Raw genomic sequence first — 17,070 nt, forward strand, 5'->3', positions numbered from 1 at the left:
CTAATGGCCCTTCTACCGCCGCCCTTCAGGGTCTTAGGGGTCCCCCTGCATTGCAGCCATTTGTGCACACACGTGCACGCACACCCTGCAACGCACGCATTCTCAATAGCTTCTTCATGCTGGCCAGAGCCTAGACTGCAGCCGTACCTCCTCCTGCTTGCTTCACACCTGCACTACAGGGGGCAAAGTGTGCGCAGGCTCGCCTGCACACCCACACACAGGGCGGGCAGAACCTGCCCGTGACCTGCAAGCACTTGCAGTCATGCGGGTGAGAGGCACAGGTCCTCAGGTGGCAGGCTGGCACGGATCCACACGCAGCAGGCATACGCCTCGTGGGAGGGCCCATGCATTTCTCTCCCACCAGCCCGCCCGGTCTCCAGGTGACTGAGCTCTCAGACAACCCCTGCCCAGAGGGCACGTGCTGCTGTAGAATGTGAAGTGCACTGCTGGTGGGTCACATTCTCTTCTCCAGGCTCTCTGCAACTCGGCCATGGTTTCCTCTTTCTAGGGGTACATTAAAACCTACCACCTGATACTCAAATGTGCCAGTGGATTTTGTCACTCCGAAGAATGTCGCCCTTTCTCCCCATACTGCAATTAAATGGACAAGCCATGTAAAATGCCTCGGGGAGCACTGTAAATGCCACCAGCTGCTTCCAGCACCATCGCCTGTCACAATCCTGGTCCCTGGCTTCATCCTTTGAGGTTGCTTGGGGCGGCGGGGAGGGGCAGCTGAAGGGTAGGAAGAAAGGGCCAGACTGGGAGCCGGAGGTCTGGCTTTCAGTTTCAGTCTGGTCTCCAACCCATCATGAAGCCTCGAGCACATCTCCTCTCTGGCCCAGATCAGAATCCTGTAAGTGGTATAGGATCCCTCAGGAGGTGTATCCCAAATGCACATTCCTGGGCTCCACCCCAGACCCAGACCACAGATTATCCACATTAACAGTCCCCCTGAGGGGTTCTGAAGCAAGCCACGTTGGGGACCCACTGGGCCTGTGATTTTATAAACATGTTTGTGGAAGTGAGTTGACATATGGGGAAATGCTTGGAACACAGTTGGGTACCTAGCAAGACCCCATAATGTCAACAAACAATGCACTTAAGAAAATATATTTATTTACGGAATCATACGCCATCCCTTGAACACGCACCCTTTTAAAGTTCTACCAGCACCTTCGCATCCATCAGAGACAGAGGCAGAGCAGGAATTGTTACACTATTTTATAGATTAGGCACCTGAGGCAGAGAGAGACCAAGGGGCCTGGCCAGGATCTCCCAGAATGCAGGTCTTCAGCTCCCAGACACAGACCTTGGCTCAGTCTCACGAGATGTGCCACCCTGGGGCCTTATCCCTCATCCCCGATGGTTCTGATGTCCGGCCCACAATGCACCTGTCCTTCCACTGCAGGTTTACGAAAACTCTGGACACACATGACTTCTCACGGTTCACTGAGAACAGGACAGCCTCAGATAGTTAAGTTCCTTAACTAGCCATAGTGTTCCTCTCACTGGTCAGGGCAGTGGCTTTCCAAAGCCGTAACGTTACACGCTACCATTTGACCTGGTGTGGTCCTTCTCTTCCCGTCAGCCTGAGTTCAAACCCCAGTTGAGCAGATCACTACTTTGAGCAAGTCTTATAAATGCTGTGCCCAGTCTCCTCCTTTGTAAAGGGGTCTCCTAATTCCTACCCTGCAGGGTGACTGTGAGGGCTAGGTCTCCTATGTGCTAAGCACCGGGTTTCAGGCCTGGCACAGAGGCTCCTGTGATGACACAGCACCATTAACTCATAGGCTAAAGTGTGAGTTGCTGGAGGCAGAGACTCTGCCTCATTCGCCAGGGTGCCCGCGGCTACTGCGTGTAATACGTGCTCAGTAAATACGTGCTGAATGAATGTAGAGATGATATCTCCAAAGCAACTCAGTCCTCGTCCCAGCTTACCATTCTATTTCCTGACCCATCTCCCAGCCTGGAGGCTGAAGGCACTGAGCAGGAATGGTCAGAGACAGAAGGGATGGGTTATGGGTAGTGGGAAGTGCCCCCCCTTCTGCCAAGGCAGTGACAACAAGCGGCATCCGGGGAGGGCGGTGTTCTTGGAGCCCTGAATGTAATCCTGTTGACTCAGAGGCATAAATAATGCACTAGCATGTTCTCTCCTCACTACCCTGTCATGCTAAGAATAGCAGCAGCTACCCTTTCAGGAATTCCACAGGGAAGAGAACAGGACACCAAGATGGGGACGAGCAGGGAAAGACGTCACTAGGCTGTGGATGGTCAAGTGCCCTCCTTCCAAGCCCACCTTCCCAAATTCATAAGACAAAGGGCCCTGGAGGTAAGAGTGGAAAAGGCTCTTAGAGGCACCTGGTCAGGGGCTCTCCAGGGACAAGGAACAAGCACCACCCCCACCCTCTTCCTGGTCTCTTTTCCTCCTCCCTTCTGATGCCCATCCTAATACGCCCAGGCCTCAGCCACCCCTCCACACTCCTCCCCTCCCTATTCATGTGAATAAATATAGAGTGGGTGGTTCCTCTCTTATGGGTGGTTTCCTATGTAAAACTTCAGAGAGAAAAGAAGATTCTATAACTTTTAATTTAAAAAAAATTAAAAAAAATTTTTAACTTTTATCTATTTTTGAGAGAGAGAGAGAGAGAGAGAGAGAGAGAGAGAGAGACAGAGCACGAGCAGGGGAGGGTCAGAAAGAGAGGGAGACACAGAATCTGAAGCAGGCTCCAGGCCCTGAGCTGTCAGCACCGAGCCCAACACGGGGCTTGAACTCACGGACCATGCATGAGATCACAACCTGAGCCAAAGTCGGACACTTAAGTGACGGAGCCACCCGAGCGCCCCTAATTAAAAAAATTTTTTTTTAAGTTTAAAAGTGACTGACCTAGAACAGTGCCTCTCGAACTTTAATATACATTTAATATAATTGCTCAGGGATGTGGTTCAAATGCAGATTCAGATTCAGGAGGTCTAGAGTGAGGCCTGAGAGTCTGCATTTCTAAGAAGCTTCCGACTGGTGCTGATATTGCATCCATGGGCTGTACCTCGAGCACAGAAAACTAGAGTATTTCCCTATGATACAGACGGAGAAGCTGAGGCCCAGAGAGCAGCAGGGATGTGCCCAAGAGCATACAGCAGAGCTGGGCTCAGAACACAGGCCACCTGACTCCTAGGGTTTGGCCCTGAGGGGCTTTGGGGTTGGAAGGTGATGCTTGGTGTGGGGCAGGGGACAGACAGCAGTGACAGGCAGTCCAGGGGCAGGCCTCCATTCAGCCACGAGCCAGACCTCCTTGGGTCCGCGGGCTCCCACAGGAGTCAAAGGAAACAAGAATTATCCTGAACAGAGGCACTCAGCTGGAGTGAGTAGCTAAGACCCTGCTCTCAGCAACCTGCCTCTGGGCCCTGATGGGCCACCAGAACCTCGTGGAAGGCACGATGCATCAGGCAGCCATTAAACTGAGAGGATGAGCTGGCCTGATGAGCACTGTGCGTTCAGTTGTTGGGTAAAGCAGCTGGCGGAGTGCTGAAGGCCCCCAGGGCGGCTCTGCCAGGGTGCAGACCCACGGGAAAGGAGCCAGAAGGCAAGACCAGCCTCCCAGACCAGCACCGGGAACCGCTCCTCCTTCCCAGGATGGGCCTCGGACCCCTTGGCAGGCTCCAGGCCCTGCATGACCAGCCCCGCTGCCCCTGCACCCACACGCCTCTGCAGCGCTCCTCCTCTGCCCCCCATTGCCTCCCCGCCATGCACTCTGGGCGGCAAGCTGGCCCTCCTTCAAGTGCTCAGACAGGGCCCAAGCACTTCCTCACCCCAGGGCTTTGGCAGCGGCTGCTGCTTCTGCCTAGAGCCCTTTCGTCCTTACCCTCTCTGTTGTCCCTTTCTGGCCACACTTATCCTTCAAGTCTGTTTACGGGTCTCAGGGAGAGGGCTGCCCGCCCTGGGAGGCTGCATTCCTCTGCCTGTCCTCCAAACTCTCATTACATCTGTAATTCCATTGTATCTTTGAAGCGTCAGTCTGCCCTGACTGATGGTGGTTAGCAGCCCTGAGGGCAGGGACCTTGGCTGTCATTGCTCCGCTCAGTCCCTGCCTCTGTGTGTAGGCCACGGCTGGGGCTCAATAAACATTTGTTGACGGGATGAGGGAATAAATGGATGAAAACACTGCTCACGTCACTACTGCAAAGCCTCCCACCTCCGTGGTTTCTGGCCCTGCTCACCCTGAAGAAGTTGTACAGGACTGGGGTTGGCAAGATCATCTGCCTCTAGTCCTGTGCTCTGCCACTCTCCAGCTGAGGGGGCCTCACAGGTCATATCACTCTCCGAGGCCGGTGGGTCTCTCTCTAGCGCTCTTTTTGGGTCTAAATGGGCGATGGCATCTGGCAAAGGCTTTGGAAGCTATAAAGAGCTTTAATTGGTAGCATTACTCTGTCTGTGTTTGAGGCCCAGAGAGGGAAAGAGCCCCACTCAAGGCCACACAGCCAGTGTGTGGTGACACCAGACCCCACAGGCACAGCTTAAAGCCAACAGCTAAGCTTCAAGCCCACCCAGGCTCAGTGAGAGCACCATCTGCCTGGAGGCTGGGCAGGGGTGGAGGAGGGAGAGCATTCAGCCTCAGGCCCAGAGCCAGGGTGGGGTGGGTGGAGCCCCCAGCGGGAGCCCTGAGTGGGGCCTGGCAGCTGGGCATGGGGGAGCCAACTGGCACAGGCTGGGTGGTGGCATGCTTGTTCCCCATGCGCGTGACAGTCTATTTTTTAATCGGTACCCTCCCCATCCCCCAACTCCATGTGCCCTCCCAAAGGGCCCCATATCAGGAATCGTGTCCTGGCTGAGCCACCTTGGGGATCAGTGGGAAGGTCCCCAAGTCCCATCTCCTCTTGGAGCCCACAAGTACTAAGCATCCCAGAAGGCAGGACAGGAGGGCTCGGGAGGAAGAGTACCTCCCACTCGTGTGACCTCTGGCTGGTCCCTGGATTGTCTGACCTCAGTTTCCCCCATCTGTATAGTGATGGGAGGCATGCCAGACTCCGCAGGAGTTCACTACAACGCAAGCTCTTGGGATTCACTCGAGCTCCATGACACTGATGTTGCCCATTCGTCAGGTTCTGGCAGAGCCTCCGTGCCCACAGCCCTCCCAGGGTACACTTGATCCTCCCTGACCTACTCCCAGGGTAGGAGGGCAGGTGGGGAGAACAGAGGCTCAGCTGGCTCAAGGGCCAACCTCAGAACCCCAGACCCCAAACCTCAGGTTCCTCCTTCCAGGACCTGAGGGACAGAGATGAGGAAGATCAAAGAGGAATGCTGTGTGTTCTTAAGCAGGTGGCCTGGCCTCTCTGAGCCTCTGGCGCTCCATCTAAAACAGGAAAGATTGTGTTGTGCAGAAGTTAAGTTCCCAGGATTTGGAGCCAAACTGCCTGGGTTTGAATCTGGCCACTCACCAGCTGTGTGACCTTGGGAAGCCCACTTAACCTCTCTGTGCCTTAGTTTCCCATCTGTAAAATGTTGATAATAATAGTATTTACTTCATGGAGTTGTTGACATGTAAGGAACTTAGAATGTCCTTGGCACATAGTAAGTAACCATAAATAGTAACCAGTTTTCAAGAACTTTGGTTTTTATCTGTCAAACATTCTTAGTCTCCAAGAGATTTTATTCCAGAAGATTAGGCATAAGAGTCTCAAGTCAGCTTACTCTCCTGTCTGTGAGGCTCATCCAGCCTGCCCCTTCCTAGTCCCTCCTGTTGGCCCCATGTTTTCGGTGTCTGCTGAGCTCTTTCACCCCCATGATCCCCTCGCATCCTTCCTACCCCATTTCATAGCAGCTCAGAACCCAAGCCTGAGCCCCAGAGGAAACAAGTGATTTGTCCAAGACCACCAGCCAGTCAGCTAAGACTGGAGGTTCAAGTATTTGTTCCTGAAGTGCGGTCCAGGCCCTTTTCCACTGTGCTGTGCCCGTCCTCCCGCCATCAAAACCTGTTCCTGGCCAAACGTCAAAAATTTATACTGAGATGTGAGTCTTGAGCTAGAGTCTGTCTCCTCAAAGGCTTGCTAGTTTAACAGAGATCAAAACATGACCATACTATTTAATAAGTAATACTTATCTTTTTTTTTTTTTTTTAAAGCATTTACCATCATTTAATTTCAAAACAGTAAAGACAGGGCTTATTATTTTTTCTATTTACCGATGTGGAAACAAAAGCCCAGAGAGGTTATATAATAGGGTTAAGACCTCCCAGCCAGTCGGGAGGAGAACCCAGGGGTCTAGCCACCGTATCCGTGTATCAGCCATGCAGGAAGCAGGTCACATAGGAGTAGACTGAACTTTGTTTCACCTGCCGCAGCCCTGGGAAGCTGGACAGGGGAGGGCAGGGGAGGGGAGTCACAGTCCTATAAGACACTGCCTCACCAAGTGGAAAAGATGAAGCTAGGAGGCAGGAATTTCAGGCAGTGGCCAGTTGGTAAAGATTTCATTCTGGAGAGAGAGGGCTTTTGTAAGCCTCTGGAATTACAGGGCCTGGAGGCCATCCCCACATTGATTCCCCCCTCTGGCCACACTGGGTAGCGATTGAGCCCCAGTATCTAGGGACAGTTCACAAAGGACTATGAGCTCACACATACACAGGCCTAACTCAGCAGAGCCCAGCCACTCCTCTGACCAGAGCACAGGCCTGTGGCTCCTTTGGGTCTGCAGCCTGAAGCCGTGAGGGATGAAGGCATTTTCATAACTTAGAGCCAATGGCCACCCCACCTCCACCCCAGCTCCTCGTGTAAACCATTTACTGTCCTTTGAAATACCCTTCCTTCCAACCAAATCCCTCCCGTATCTCTAGACCCAAGTTTTGGAGGTACCTCCTCCATGAAGCCAGCCATGACCACTCCTTCAAATAATACTCAGGTCTCTACTCCAATGGAGTGAGGGAGGCCTTCCCTAGCCACCAACACAAAGTAGCCCCTCCAACTGTTCTCTATCTTAGCAGGATGGGGTAAAATAAATAAATAAAAATTATACATATATATATATATGTATACACACACCACTTTTATCTACCTGAAAATACCTTATTTATTTCTTTGCTGTTCTTTTTCTCGTCTATCTCCCCAGTTAAAATGCAAGCTCCTTGAGGTCAGGGACCTGCCTTGTTCACTATTGTAACCCTGGTGCCTAAGAACCCACCCCATCTCGTTGCTATCCAGGGACACTGAGGTCTCCATAAAGAGCAAGGGATTTACGCAAGGTCACACAGCCAGCAAGCGAGCAGCGGAGATCAGCTTAACACCCAGGTCCCCGCACTGCGGCCCAGGGCACTTGGCCACCCCCACCCCCACCCCAGTTGACCCTCTGCTGGCCTATCTTGTCACTGCCTCCACATGACAATGGGGGCCAGAGCCTGCAAATCCTCCACCCGTCCACTTCCCTGGGGGCCTGCAGTTCCCCCAGCTAGGCAGCCCTGCCTGCTTCCCCCCTTGGTCCCTCCCTTCCTGGCATCAACAGCTCTGATGAGCTCATGTCTGGAAGCCTGGGAGCTGCCCTGAAGGAAAAGGTGCCTCCCAGGCCAGGCCCCTGGGCCTGCAGGTGTATACAGCTCCCTGGGATGGCAGCGCTGGCAGGTGGAGGGAGTGTGCTGACCCAGGCCCAGCCCACCTCCCAGAGCTGAAAGTAGGCTCAGGGTGACAAGTGTCAACCACGGGCACAAGGCACGGGGTGACAAGGACATATAGAAAAGTTTCCTCCTGCACTCCTCCCATTTTTCCAGATGCTCCTCTGCCCCTCGCCCCTCCCCTATCAAGGAGCTGCTCTGTCCCAAGAAAAGGGGGCTCTGCTGCCTTCTACTCACAGAACTAGCCTGGGCAGATCTTGTCCCCTCCGCAGCCTCAGTCCCTCCAACTCTAGAATGGGGAGATTAGATCAAGTGCTGACCCAAGAGGCTAGGGCTCAGTTGAGCCGCAGGCACCTGAATGCCACAGGATTTTTTTCTTTTTTTCACCTTAGGGGAAGGGCAATAGCTAACAAGAGAGGGAAAGGGTTAAAGGCCTTATTTTAACCATTAAAGCTGATTCCAATCACAGCTTAATTTAGGTGCCAGCTTAATTTGGGGAGGCGGGGGGTGGGGGGCTAGCCACCCTGCAGGCCACCCTGAAAACAGTGGGAGCCAGGGTAGCGCAGCCGCAAAACAGTTGCCTTTTGGAAGTTCTCTGAATATCAAAATAGAATGATTCTAGTCCGTTCCCCTTGTACAGATGGGGAAACTGAGGACCAGAGAGGAGGAAGAACCAAACCAAGATCTCATATAGAGACAGAGGCAGGGGACCCCACTCCAAAAGGCATTTTCGAACTCCCTTGAGAAGTCCCATCCCACTGCTTGAGGTAATATGGTGGTTGGTTTGTGGCTCCGTCCCCCAGCACAGGATGGGGGCAGACCTGGGGTTGGTGACAGGCTGGTGGGCACCAGCACGACTTCCAGTCCCTGACCCCAGCATACCCTAGTCCCTCTGATCAGTGTCTAGCCTCACCCTACACCCTGCAACATGACAGGGGTGAGGCACCCTCCGACTGCCCCTCCACCCAGCAGGGTCACCGCTGTCTCTAATGCAGCTGACCCCTCAGGGGTCACTCTGCCCACCCTCTCACCGCAGAGAGGACAGGGACTCACCTCCAGATCACACAGCAAGTTGGTTTATTCCAGTGCCACTTGTCAGTCAGGGTAGGGTGGGGGGTGGGGTGGTCTGGTGCTCTCCTGCTCACTCTTGTCCCTTGTAGACAACCCAGACATGGAACACAGGGGGCCCTTGTCCCAATCTAGGGTAAGCCTATAAACTGGGGTGGGGGTAGGGAGCAAGGGAGACCCTTCCCTCCCCCCCAGAGTCCTCAAAGAGGTCTTGTCAGGGCCCGGTTGGAGCCCCTGATCCACAGTGCAGTGGTTAGGAAGGAACCCCGCCCTCCACTCACTTCACCTCCATGGTCTCTCACCTTGGCAAACTGGGGAATGGTCGGGGTGTTGTGAGAATCTGCTGTAGAGCCCTTAGGACAGTTCCTCCTCTGCCCCCAGGCGCTCAGGAAGGGCCTCGATTTCCCCAGGGGGTCCTGCCGGTGGTCCCCGCGGCGGGAAGGTCCCGCGTCCCCGCAAGCCTCGCCCTCTCGGCCAGAGCACTGCGCCGCCGCCCCGCCCGCGGGAAGTGGGACGCGAAGCCAGCACACGCCGTTCTGCTACCCCACGGGCGCCCATGTTGGTCAACCCGGCCCGAGCCCAGCCCGCCTTTCCCAGAGCCGGCTAGGGGGCGCAGACCCGTCGGTCTGGTGCCCACCCGTCGGCCCGCGCTGCCCCGGCCCCCGATGTGCTTGCGGGTTGGGGCTCGAGGGTCGGAGCCCCAGCGCAGCCCCGGTAAGTAGCTTCACCGCGTCGGGGCGTCCTCCCGCTCCGGGGCTGCTCGAGAGCTTCGGGATTTCTCCAGCGCCCCCTCCCACCCCGCCCCACGGTACAGATGGGGAAACTGAGGTCCGGAGTGTAGCAGCGACTCAGCCAAGGTCACCCTGTGCGCGGGGGACCGGAGCCCAAATGTGCCACCTCCACCTGGGCGGCACAGGGAACAGCACAGGTGGGAAGGGGCGAGGCCCGCTCGGCACCTGCACCCCCGCCCCGCCAGCGCCCCTCACTCACCTCCAGCCGCCGCGCGCGGTCCCCGAGCTCACCGGCGCCGTCGCCTCCGCGCACCTGGCTGCGTCCGTCAGTGCGCCCCGCCCCGAGCCCCCCGCCGCCCCCGTCCCCGCCCCCGCCCCTCGCCGGGCGCCCCTTCCGCGTCGCCGCCGCCGCCGCCGCCACCTCCCAGCGGGCTTCTCGGGGACCCAGAGCTGGGAGCCCGGAGCCGGGAGGGCTGGGCGGGCGGGCGAGCCGCGCTCCTGCCGCCCGCTCCCCGGGGCCCTAGCGCCGCCCCGCCCGCCGCCCCGCCCCGCCCCGCCCCGCCCCCGGAGGTGCGACTCCCTCCCCCGCGGGCTCGGCCCCGGGATCCTGGCGGTCTCCCTTTTCGCCCGCTTTCCTTCCCTGTGCTACACTCTGCTGCCTTGTTGTGTCTCTGTTTCCTCCTCCTTTTTTTGTATCTCCAGGTCGGTCCCTAAATCCCTCTGCTTTCATTTCACCCAGTTCTTTCTGTCTCTCCATCCATTTCAGCTCCCCCTCTTCTCCCCCCACCCCATCCCTCCAACCACCTCTCTTTTAAATCTTGGTGATTCTGGCCCCATAACTGACACCTCTCCCACCTCTCCAGCCCCTTTCCTTTCAGATCCAGATGCGGTGCCCCTCAGGCCCATCTTCGCTCCCCCTTCTTAGCCCTGGTGATTAGAATAACTGTCTACCTTAGTAGGACTTAGGCAAACGGGGACTGAGGAAGGTCGTCACCTCCCCGCTGGCCTGGGGCCATGCCCTGACTTCACTGGTAGGTCAGCAATAGGGATGCTGTGTGGCTCCTGAACTTCGGTTCCCCATCTTTTTTTATTGAACTAAATGCCATTCAGACTGAGCTCAGCAGAGCCCCATGACAGTGGTCGGTGTGCATCAGAATGGGGGGGGGGAGGAGGGGGAGATGCTGTTAAAAGCGGAGATTCCCACATTCTAGCACATCCTCCCAGTGGTGAAGAGGCAGTGGGCTTGGAAACAGTACTGATAACAAGCACCCTTCACACTCCCACCAAATTTGAAACAAAAGTAACTGCACTTGGAAAAATGTTGGCCTGGGTTTTCACCAAAGTTTCCTGGGGTTCCAAGTACCCCACCCTTTCAACCAGGGTGGTTCCACTTTCATTTGTCTTTCATATCAAGGTTCTGTGTTTAGACTCCTGCTAGAGGAAGTTAGCCATGGGCTCATGTAAGCCCACCCCACCCCACCGCACCCCACCCCATGTAAGCCCACCCCACCCCACCGCACCCCACCCCACCAGAGGTTCTGTGAAACACTAAGCTGCAGGTGGCCTGGCTTTGGGACATCCCCTGTCCCCAGTGGGCGGGCTCAGAGTGCGGGAGGTCAGGTGACAGAGAGGCAAACCCTTTCTGGCTGCTCCCATCTCTCTTCACTGGTTGGCCTCATGGTCTGCAGGGAATTCCTCTGCCCCCACGGCTGCTCTTGTGCTGGGGCCACCACAAGTGGAGGTGGGAAACATGGAGAGAGAGGGTCCTGGGGACTGGCACCAGGCAAGGTATTGCCTGCCTTGTAAGCCCATGTGCTAGAAAAGTGGCTATAGTCCAGCCTGTGGAAAACCAGGAAACAAACTGTGTGGGTGAGAGAGAGAGAGAGAGAGAGAGAGAGAGAGAGAGAGAGAGAGAGAAAGGGAGCGAGGGAGGGAGGAGAGAAGCTAGAATTACTGTGTGGGTGGGTATGAAAGAGAAAGAGATGGGGAAGAGGAAGGAGGACAGAAAGTGGTTCAGTCTGTACGTAGGTGTTTGACGGTGGGTGTGCAAGAGTGGATATGCCTACAGGAGAGAATGTGTGCATGCAGGAGAGATTTTAAAGTGTGGGTATGTGAGCAAAAGAAAATGGAGAGAAGAACATGCTTTTGACCTGTATCTGAGGAAAGGAATATGTGTACTGGTATGTTTTCAGGCGGGACTGTAGCTGTGTATGCAAATCTGATACATGTCATGTGTCACAGGTGAAAGGTAGGCATGCCTGAGTGAGGGGTGTGCGTGTGTGTGCTCATGTGTACCCCACGTGTGGATAGGTAGGTGTCTGAGGGCACGTACATGCATGTGTGTACAGATATGTGATTATATACACATGCGTATCTGCATAAGAACATGGTATGCATATGTCTGTGTATGCACCCATGGGGGTGTGAACATGTGTGTGGGTGCACGGGTGAGGTATATGTGACCCTGTGAGCCTTGCTTCTGCACCATTGCCCTCCTATTATGGTCACTATGGAGTGTGGGATTGAGAGGGGGTGTGGATGGCATCCTGCCCAGCCTCCTGCTCTTTCTACCTTCTCTCGCACAGGCCTAAAGAGCAGGGATCCTGTCTTTGGCCCAGTAACCACTGTCAGCTCTTACCATGACCGGGGGTTCCTCTGCCTCAACCATAGAAACATGGTCGGGGCAAGGTGCATCTGACAAGCCAGATCCACACCTTCGTCCCCACCTTAGAGGCTCGGAGCAGTGTCCATTCGAGTGGGAAAGGCCCCCAAGCCCTCTAGATGGCCTGGGCCCCCAATGACAAATGGCCTGGAGAGGGGGGAAGGCAGCTCTCCCAAAGTCACAGACGAAGGAGGGGCTGGATCAACAGTGGGTCCCAGGTCTCCCTAAGTGTATCCAAGGGGGAGGGAACGTGGCTTGGCAGAATCCCCCACCATCCTCCAGAGCCTGAACAACCTTTTTCCAGCCCTAGGTGGGTGGAAGAACACAGCCTGCTGCCTTGTTTCCATGGAGACAAGGCAGCACAGAAGGTGGTTGAAAGCATGGGCCTAGACCTCCTGGGGTTCAAATCTCCGCTCCTCCACCCACAGGCCTGAGACTCTGACAAGTCACTTAAAGTCATTGTGCCTTAGTTTCCTCATCTGTGAGGCAGAGATAAGAAAGGCGTGAACTTCCTAGGGGTGTTTAGAGGGTGAAATGAATACAGAGCAATTAGCACAGTGTGTGGCAGCTGAACTGGGGGGGGGGGGCGGCAAAAGCCCTGGGTTCCAGCTCTAGCTTTGCACCAACTTACTGCGTGACCTGGGGCAAGTCTGTTACCATCTCCGGGCTTCAGAGTCTCCTCAGGATTATCTACACAATCATCTCCGTGAGCCCTGCCAGTGTTGACCAGCTGAGACTTTGCGGTGAGGACGGCGGCTATAGCTCAGGGCTGTCTTGGTGAGCCGTGGACCAACTACCACCGGCGGAAGCCCAGCCGTGAGCCTTACACACTTGCCTTCTCATATCTATTCTCTCACGTTGGCAGCAGCTGACAGCAGGAGACTTGAGTCGCAGGCTGCTACCCCCATCATGTCTCTGCACCCCCTGCTTCCCTAGCCTGCCAAGGACCCCGTTCTGCCCTGCCCAGCTGGTACTCAGGCTTTAGAGCAATGGCACCACGTACCCACCCACCCCAAGTGGTGGGTGCCCAAGGCCGAAGATGCCATGACCCATACTTAAAGCTGCCAGGGAGCACTCAAGGGAGGCAGGTATAATTGCGGAAGGACGGGTGTAATTGTCTGAAGATGCTTATATTATAATCCTTTGGTGGTACCGGGAGGAAGCTTTAAAAGGAAGCCCTAATCCACTAATAACCTGGCAGCCCCACAGGCCTCTTCCCTCCGGATCTCCAGGCAGAGAGAAGGGACTCTAGCCACTCCCTTTCCCGAGGGAGCAGAAAGGCCAGTGTGGGCTCTGACGCACGACCACCCGGATTTCTCCTCTCCTGCGAGACCCAGATTCCTTCCTGCTCGCACCCGTGAGAAGACTTCCCTGAGACATCCTCCTGAGGTCACTCCTGCGCCCTCTGTCCCCAGAAACGGTCAGGACAGAACTGGAGACCATCTGGCTGGACGTCAGAGAAAGAAATGAACGGGACTGTGAGGAAGAAGACCGTGATCATAGTCTCAGCTCCAACACTGACTGTGTGACTTTGGGCAAGGGACTTGGGTCTCTGAGCTCCAGCTGTGTCACCTGTAAAAGGGGCAGAGTGATACCTGCCTTGAAAGACTATACCTATACGGTAAGATCGACGAGAATGAGATAGTAAGAAATGACCTAGCTCTGTGTGAGAGGCCAACAGGATTCATTAAATGTGGCCCCTCTCCTCCCTTCACCCATGGTCTCTTCCACTCCAGGATGTCAGCAGACAGCACACTCCCCTTGTAAATCCAGAATACAGCAATGGCTAAGAACAAAGTCCCATGTTAAAAAAACTCCGTGGTTGAATCATGGCATAGCGGCTTACTAGCCAGGAGTCTTAGATAAGTCACAAGGCACCTACGTTCTTTGAACCTCGACCTTCTCATCTGTGTAATGGAGATAATCATAGTATGACCCTCATGGGGATTACTGTGAGGTTGCGTGAAGTGATGTATATAAAGCTCTTAGCACAGTGGGCTTAGCACATAAGGGCTTAACAAATAGTAGCTGTTATACTGTGGAGTTGAGGATTATTTTAATTATTATTAACATCTGTCACGGGATCACCTAACATTTCCAAAACACTACCCCAGTCTAAGATCACTGAAACCTCATAATGGCTCTGTGAGGTAGAGAGGCCCCTGTTTTTGTTTTATTTTCACAAATGAAGAAATTGCAACTCTCTAAGGGAGAGCGATTTGCTGGGGTTTGGCTGGTTCGTATCAGGTCCAGAACCAGCACCCATGTCTCCTGACCCTCAGCCGTGGTCTGTAAGAGGAAAAGGAGGAGGTCCTGGGGCTTTCAGGCTCTAGGGGACCTGAATTGGGGCTACTCTGGTGTGAGGGCCCACCTCCAAGTTTAGGGCTGCTGGGCGCTCCTGGGGTCCTCCTTCTTCTTGCCCTAGATGCATCGAAGACATCTCCTGGATCCTGCCCAGCTTTCTGTGTGACCCAAGCATGGGGGAGTTGGTGGGGTGTGGGGTGGGGATGGCCATGGGGGGTGATCAGAGCCTGGAGAAAATTATTTCAGAAAAGAGAGTGGGCGGGACGGCTGGTGCGATGCCAACCAGGGCGGTAGCAATGCCTGCAGAGAAATGAGGTGTTCCTTCAGCTTCCTGACGCATTAGCCCTCCCAGGCCTGTGTCCCCCACACGCCCTGTGCCCCCAGGATCTGCTGGCAGCAGCTGCCTTCTGAGCAAGCATGGCCTGGCTCACGTCCTCTCCATCTGGACCCACTTCAGTGTTTCCATGGGCCCAGGCAATGGAGGTGATTCAGTGTGGGTTTCCCTGTCCCGCCCTGCTCTGCTGGCTCCTGACTCCTGCAGCCTATAGGAAAATTATCTCCCTCCCTCCCTTCCTTCATCCCCCTCTTCCTTCCTTCCTTCCTTTCTTTCCTTCTCTTCCTTCCTTCCTTCCTTCCTTCCTTCCTTCCTTCCCTCTTCCCTCCTTCCTTTCCTTCCTTCTCTTCCTTCCTTCCTTCCTTCCTTCCTTCCTTCCTTCCTTTCCTCCCTCCTTCCCTTCCTCCTTCCTTCCTTCCTTCCTTCCTTCCTTCCTTCCTTCCCTCTTCCCTCCTTCCTTTCCTTCCTTCTCTTCCTTCCTTCCTTCCCTCTTCCCTCCTTCCTTTCCTTCCTTCTCTTCCCTCCTTCCTTCCTTTCCTCCCTCCTTCCCTTCCTTCCTTCCTCCTTCCTTCTTTCCCTTCCTTCCTTTTCGTCCTTCCTTCCTTCCTTCCTTCCTTCCTTCCTTCCTTCCTTCTCTTCTTCCTTCCCTACCCCTCTCCTGTCTTTCTTCCCTCCTTCTATGTTCCTTTTTTCCTTTGTTCCTTCTCTTTCTCCATTTGTTCATTCACTCCTTCCTTCCATCCAGTGAATACTGAGCTCTTCCCTATACACTGTCCTTGGGTCCCCACTTCAGCCCAGGTGACATGGGTCCTGCTTTTGTCATCTCTAACGATGGGAAACTGGGGCCTGGGTGAGGAATGTGGGCCCAGCTCAGTCACCAATATGCCGAGAGACCTGGAGCAGTCTCTTCCTCACTCCGGGCCTCAGTTTTTCCATCTGTAAAATTAGGAGGTCAGCTTGGATCAAAGGCTTCAGTCTGTACCTCAGAAACCCCATGAGGGCAGCAACCATGTCTGCTTTGCCCGGTGCTGTGTCCCCAGCACCCTCAAGTAGCCGGCACACTCAATATGTTCAATGAGAGGCAGTCCTGCCCCTTCATTGCCTGGAATCCAAGGCCATTTGTTGCCATGAATGATTAAGGGCAGACAGAGTGAGGGATGGACTTTCGTGTAACCAAGCATGATATCAGGGCTTTCTTTCCGTGCCTTCTCCCGTGCCCCCCTTGGCAGAGAAAAGAGTGGGCATAGATGTGGCACGGAATCCCAGTCTCCCCTGTCTCCTCACAGTCTGTGGGACTGTGACAGACTGTTATGGATCATGGGAAGATATGGTCAGGAGACCTGTGGGGTCCCCAGTGGGCTCTGGCAGTCCAGGGGACGTGAGCTTACCTGGTTTCTGGGCAACCCTGGGCCCCGCGCTGGGGCTGGGGCCGGGGCTGGTTGTCATCACCAGCTGAGCCTTCACCGCGTTCCCATCCTGGCCGGCCTTGTTATCATGCTGGGACCCCCCTTGTGCTTCTCTGGAGTGTCTGGGTGCCTGGATGCCCAGGGCCTTGGGCAGCTCTGGTGCCCCCTGGGTGGCCCTGCAGGCAAGGCTGTCCCCATTCCTGCTGGCCACCCTGTCCTCATCCAAGTTCGTGAGCCCTGCCTCTCCCTGAAGGCCCTCCTCACCGCTGCTCTCCTCAGCCTCCAAAGCCAGACACCTGTAGCTCCCATCAGGGATCCGGAAGGTGCAGGGAGTGGGCCTGTCTTCGCTGGGTCCCAGGGGGGCAGGTGGGAGGTGGGGACCCAGCATGGTGCTGCCTCTCCTTAGAGACGCACGGAAGTGGGGGCCAGGCCGGCCACCTGTCTTTGCTCCTCTCCAGGGGTCTCTTCTGGCTCTCTGCAGCTTTCTTTTCTTCAGCCAACTCACAGAGCTGCGGCAAAGTCCAACTGTGGGGCCCTCCTGGGCTGGGTCGGGTGGTGGACCCCCAAGCCCTCCTCTCAACCTGTGTCTGGTCTGTGAGGCTCTCCTTCAAGATGATCTATCTGCACGGGGAGAAAAGAAACAGCAGATGAGACCGTATGCTGGGTGTTCTGGGCTGAATTTCTGAGACTTGTCCACCTTAAGGTGGCCCTGAGAACTGGCTGGGGTTTGGAGGTACAGGTCTCACACACCCACAGCCAAGTCCCAAGCTTCAGTCATTCGACATCCCAGATGTTCACCATATCCTTGTGCCACCGGACACTTTATTTGCTTACTATTTTCCACAAATCAACTTTAAATAACTTAACTTCTATCACTTTAGACTTATCTTAAGCCATAATCGCAGGAAAACCACAAGTATGTCACGCTAAGTCATTTCCCCCCCAAGACCCATTAAATAAATATCTAGTTATT

The 17,070-nt window shown here is 55.0% G+C and overlaps 1 protein-coding gene across 1 annotated transcript in view; it reads right to left on the minus strand.

The window, feature by feature from the left end:
• The window catches only part of SYNPO (synaptopodin), a 37,584-nt gene extending 21,084 nt beyond the window's left edge, over positions 1–16,500 (minus strand). Inside the window, exon 1 of the mRNA XM_030329292.1 lies at positions 16,080–16,500. Coding sequence (XP_030185152.1) covers positions 16,080–16,485 — 406 coding nt within the window. The 5' untranslated portion in view covers positions 16,486–16,500. The remainder of the gene's footprint in view (positions 1–16,079) is intronic.
• Between the last annotated feature and the right edge of the window lie 570 nt (positions 16,501–17,070).

This window comes from Lynx canadensis, chromosome A1 (genome assembly GCF_007474595.2).
Source record: "Lynx canadensis isolate LIC74 chromosome A1, mLynCan4.pri.v2, whole genome shotgun sequence".
Lineage (NCBI taxonomy): Eukaryota > Metazoa > Chordata > Mammalia > Carnivora > Felidae > Lynx > Lynx canadensis.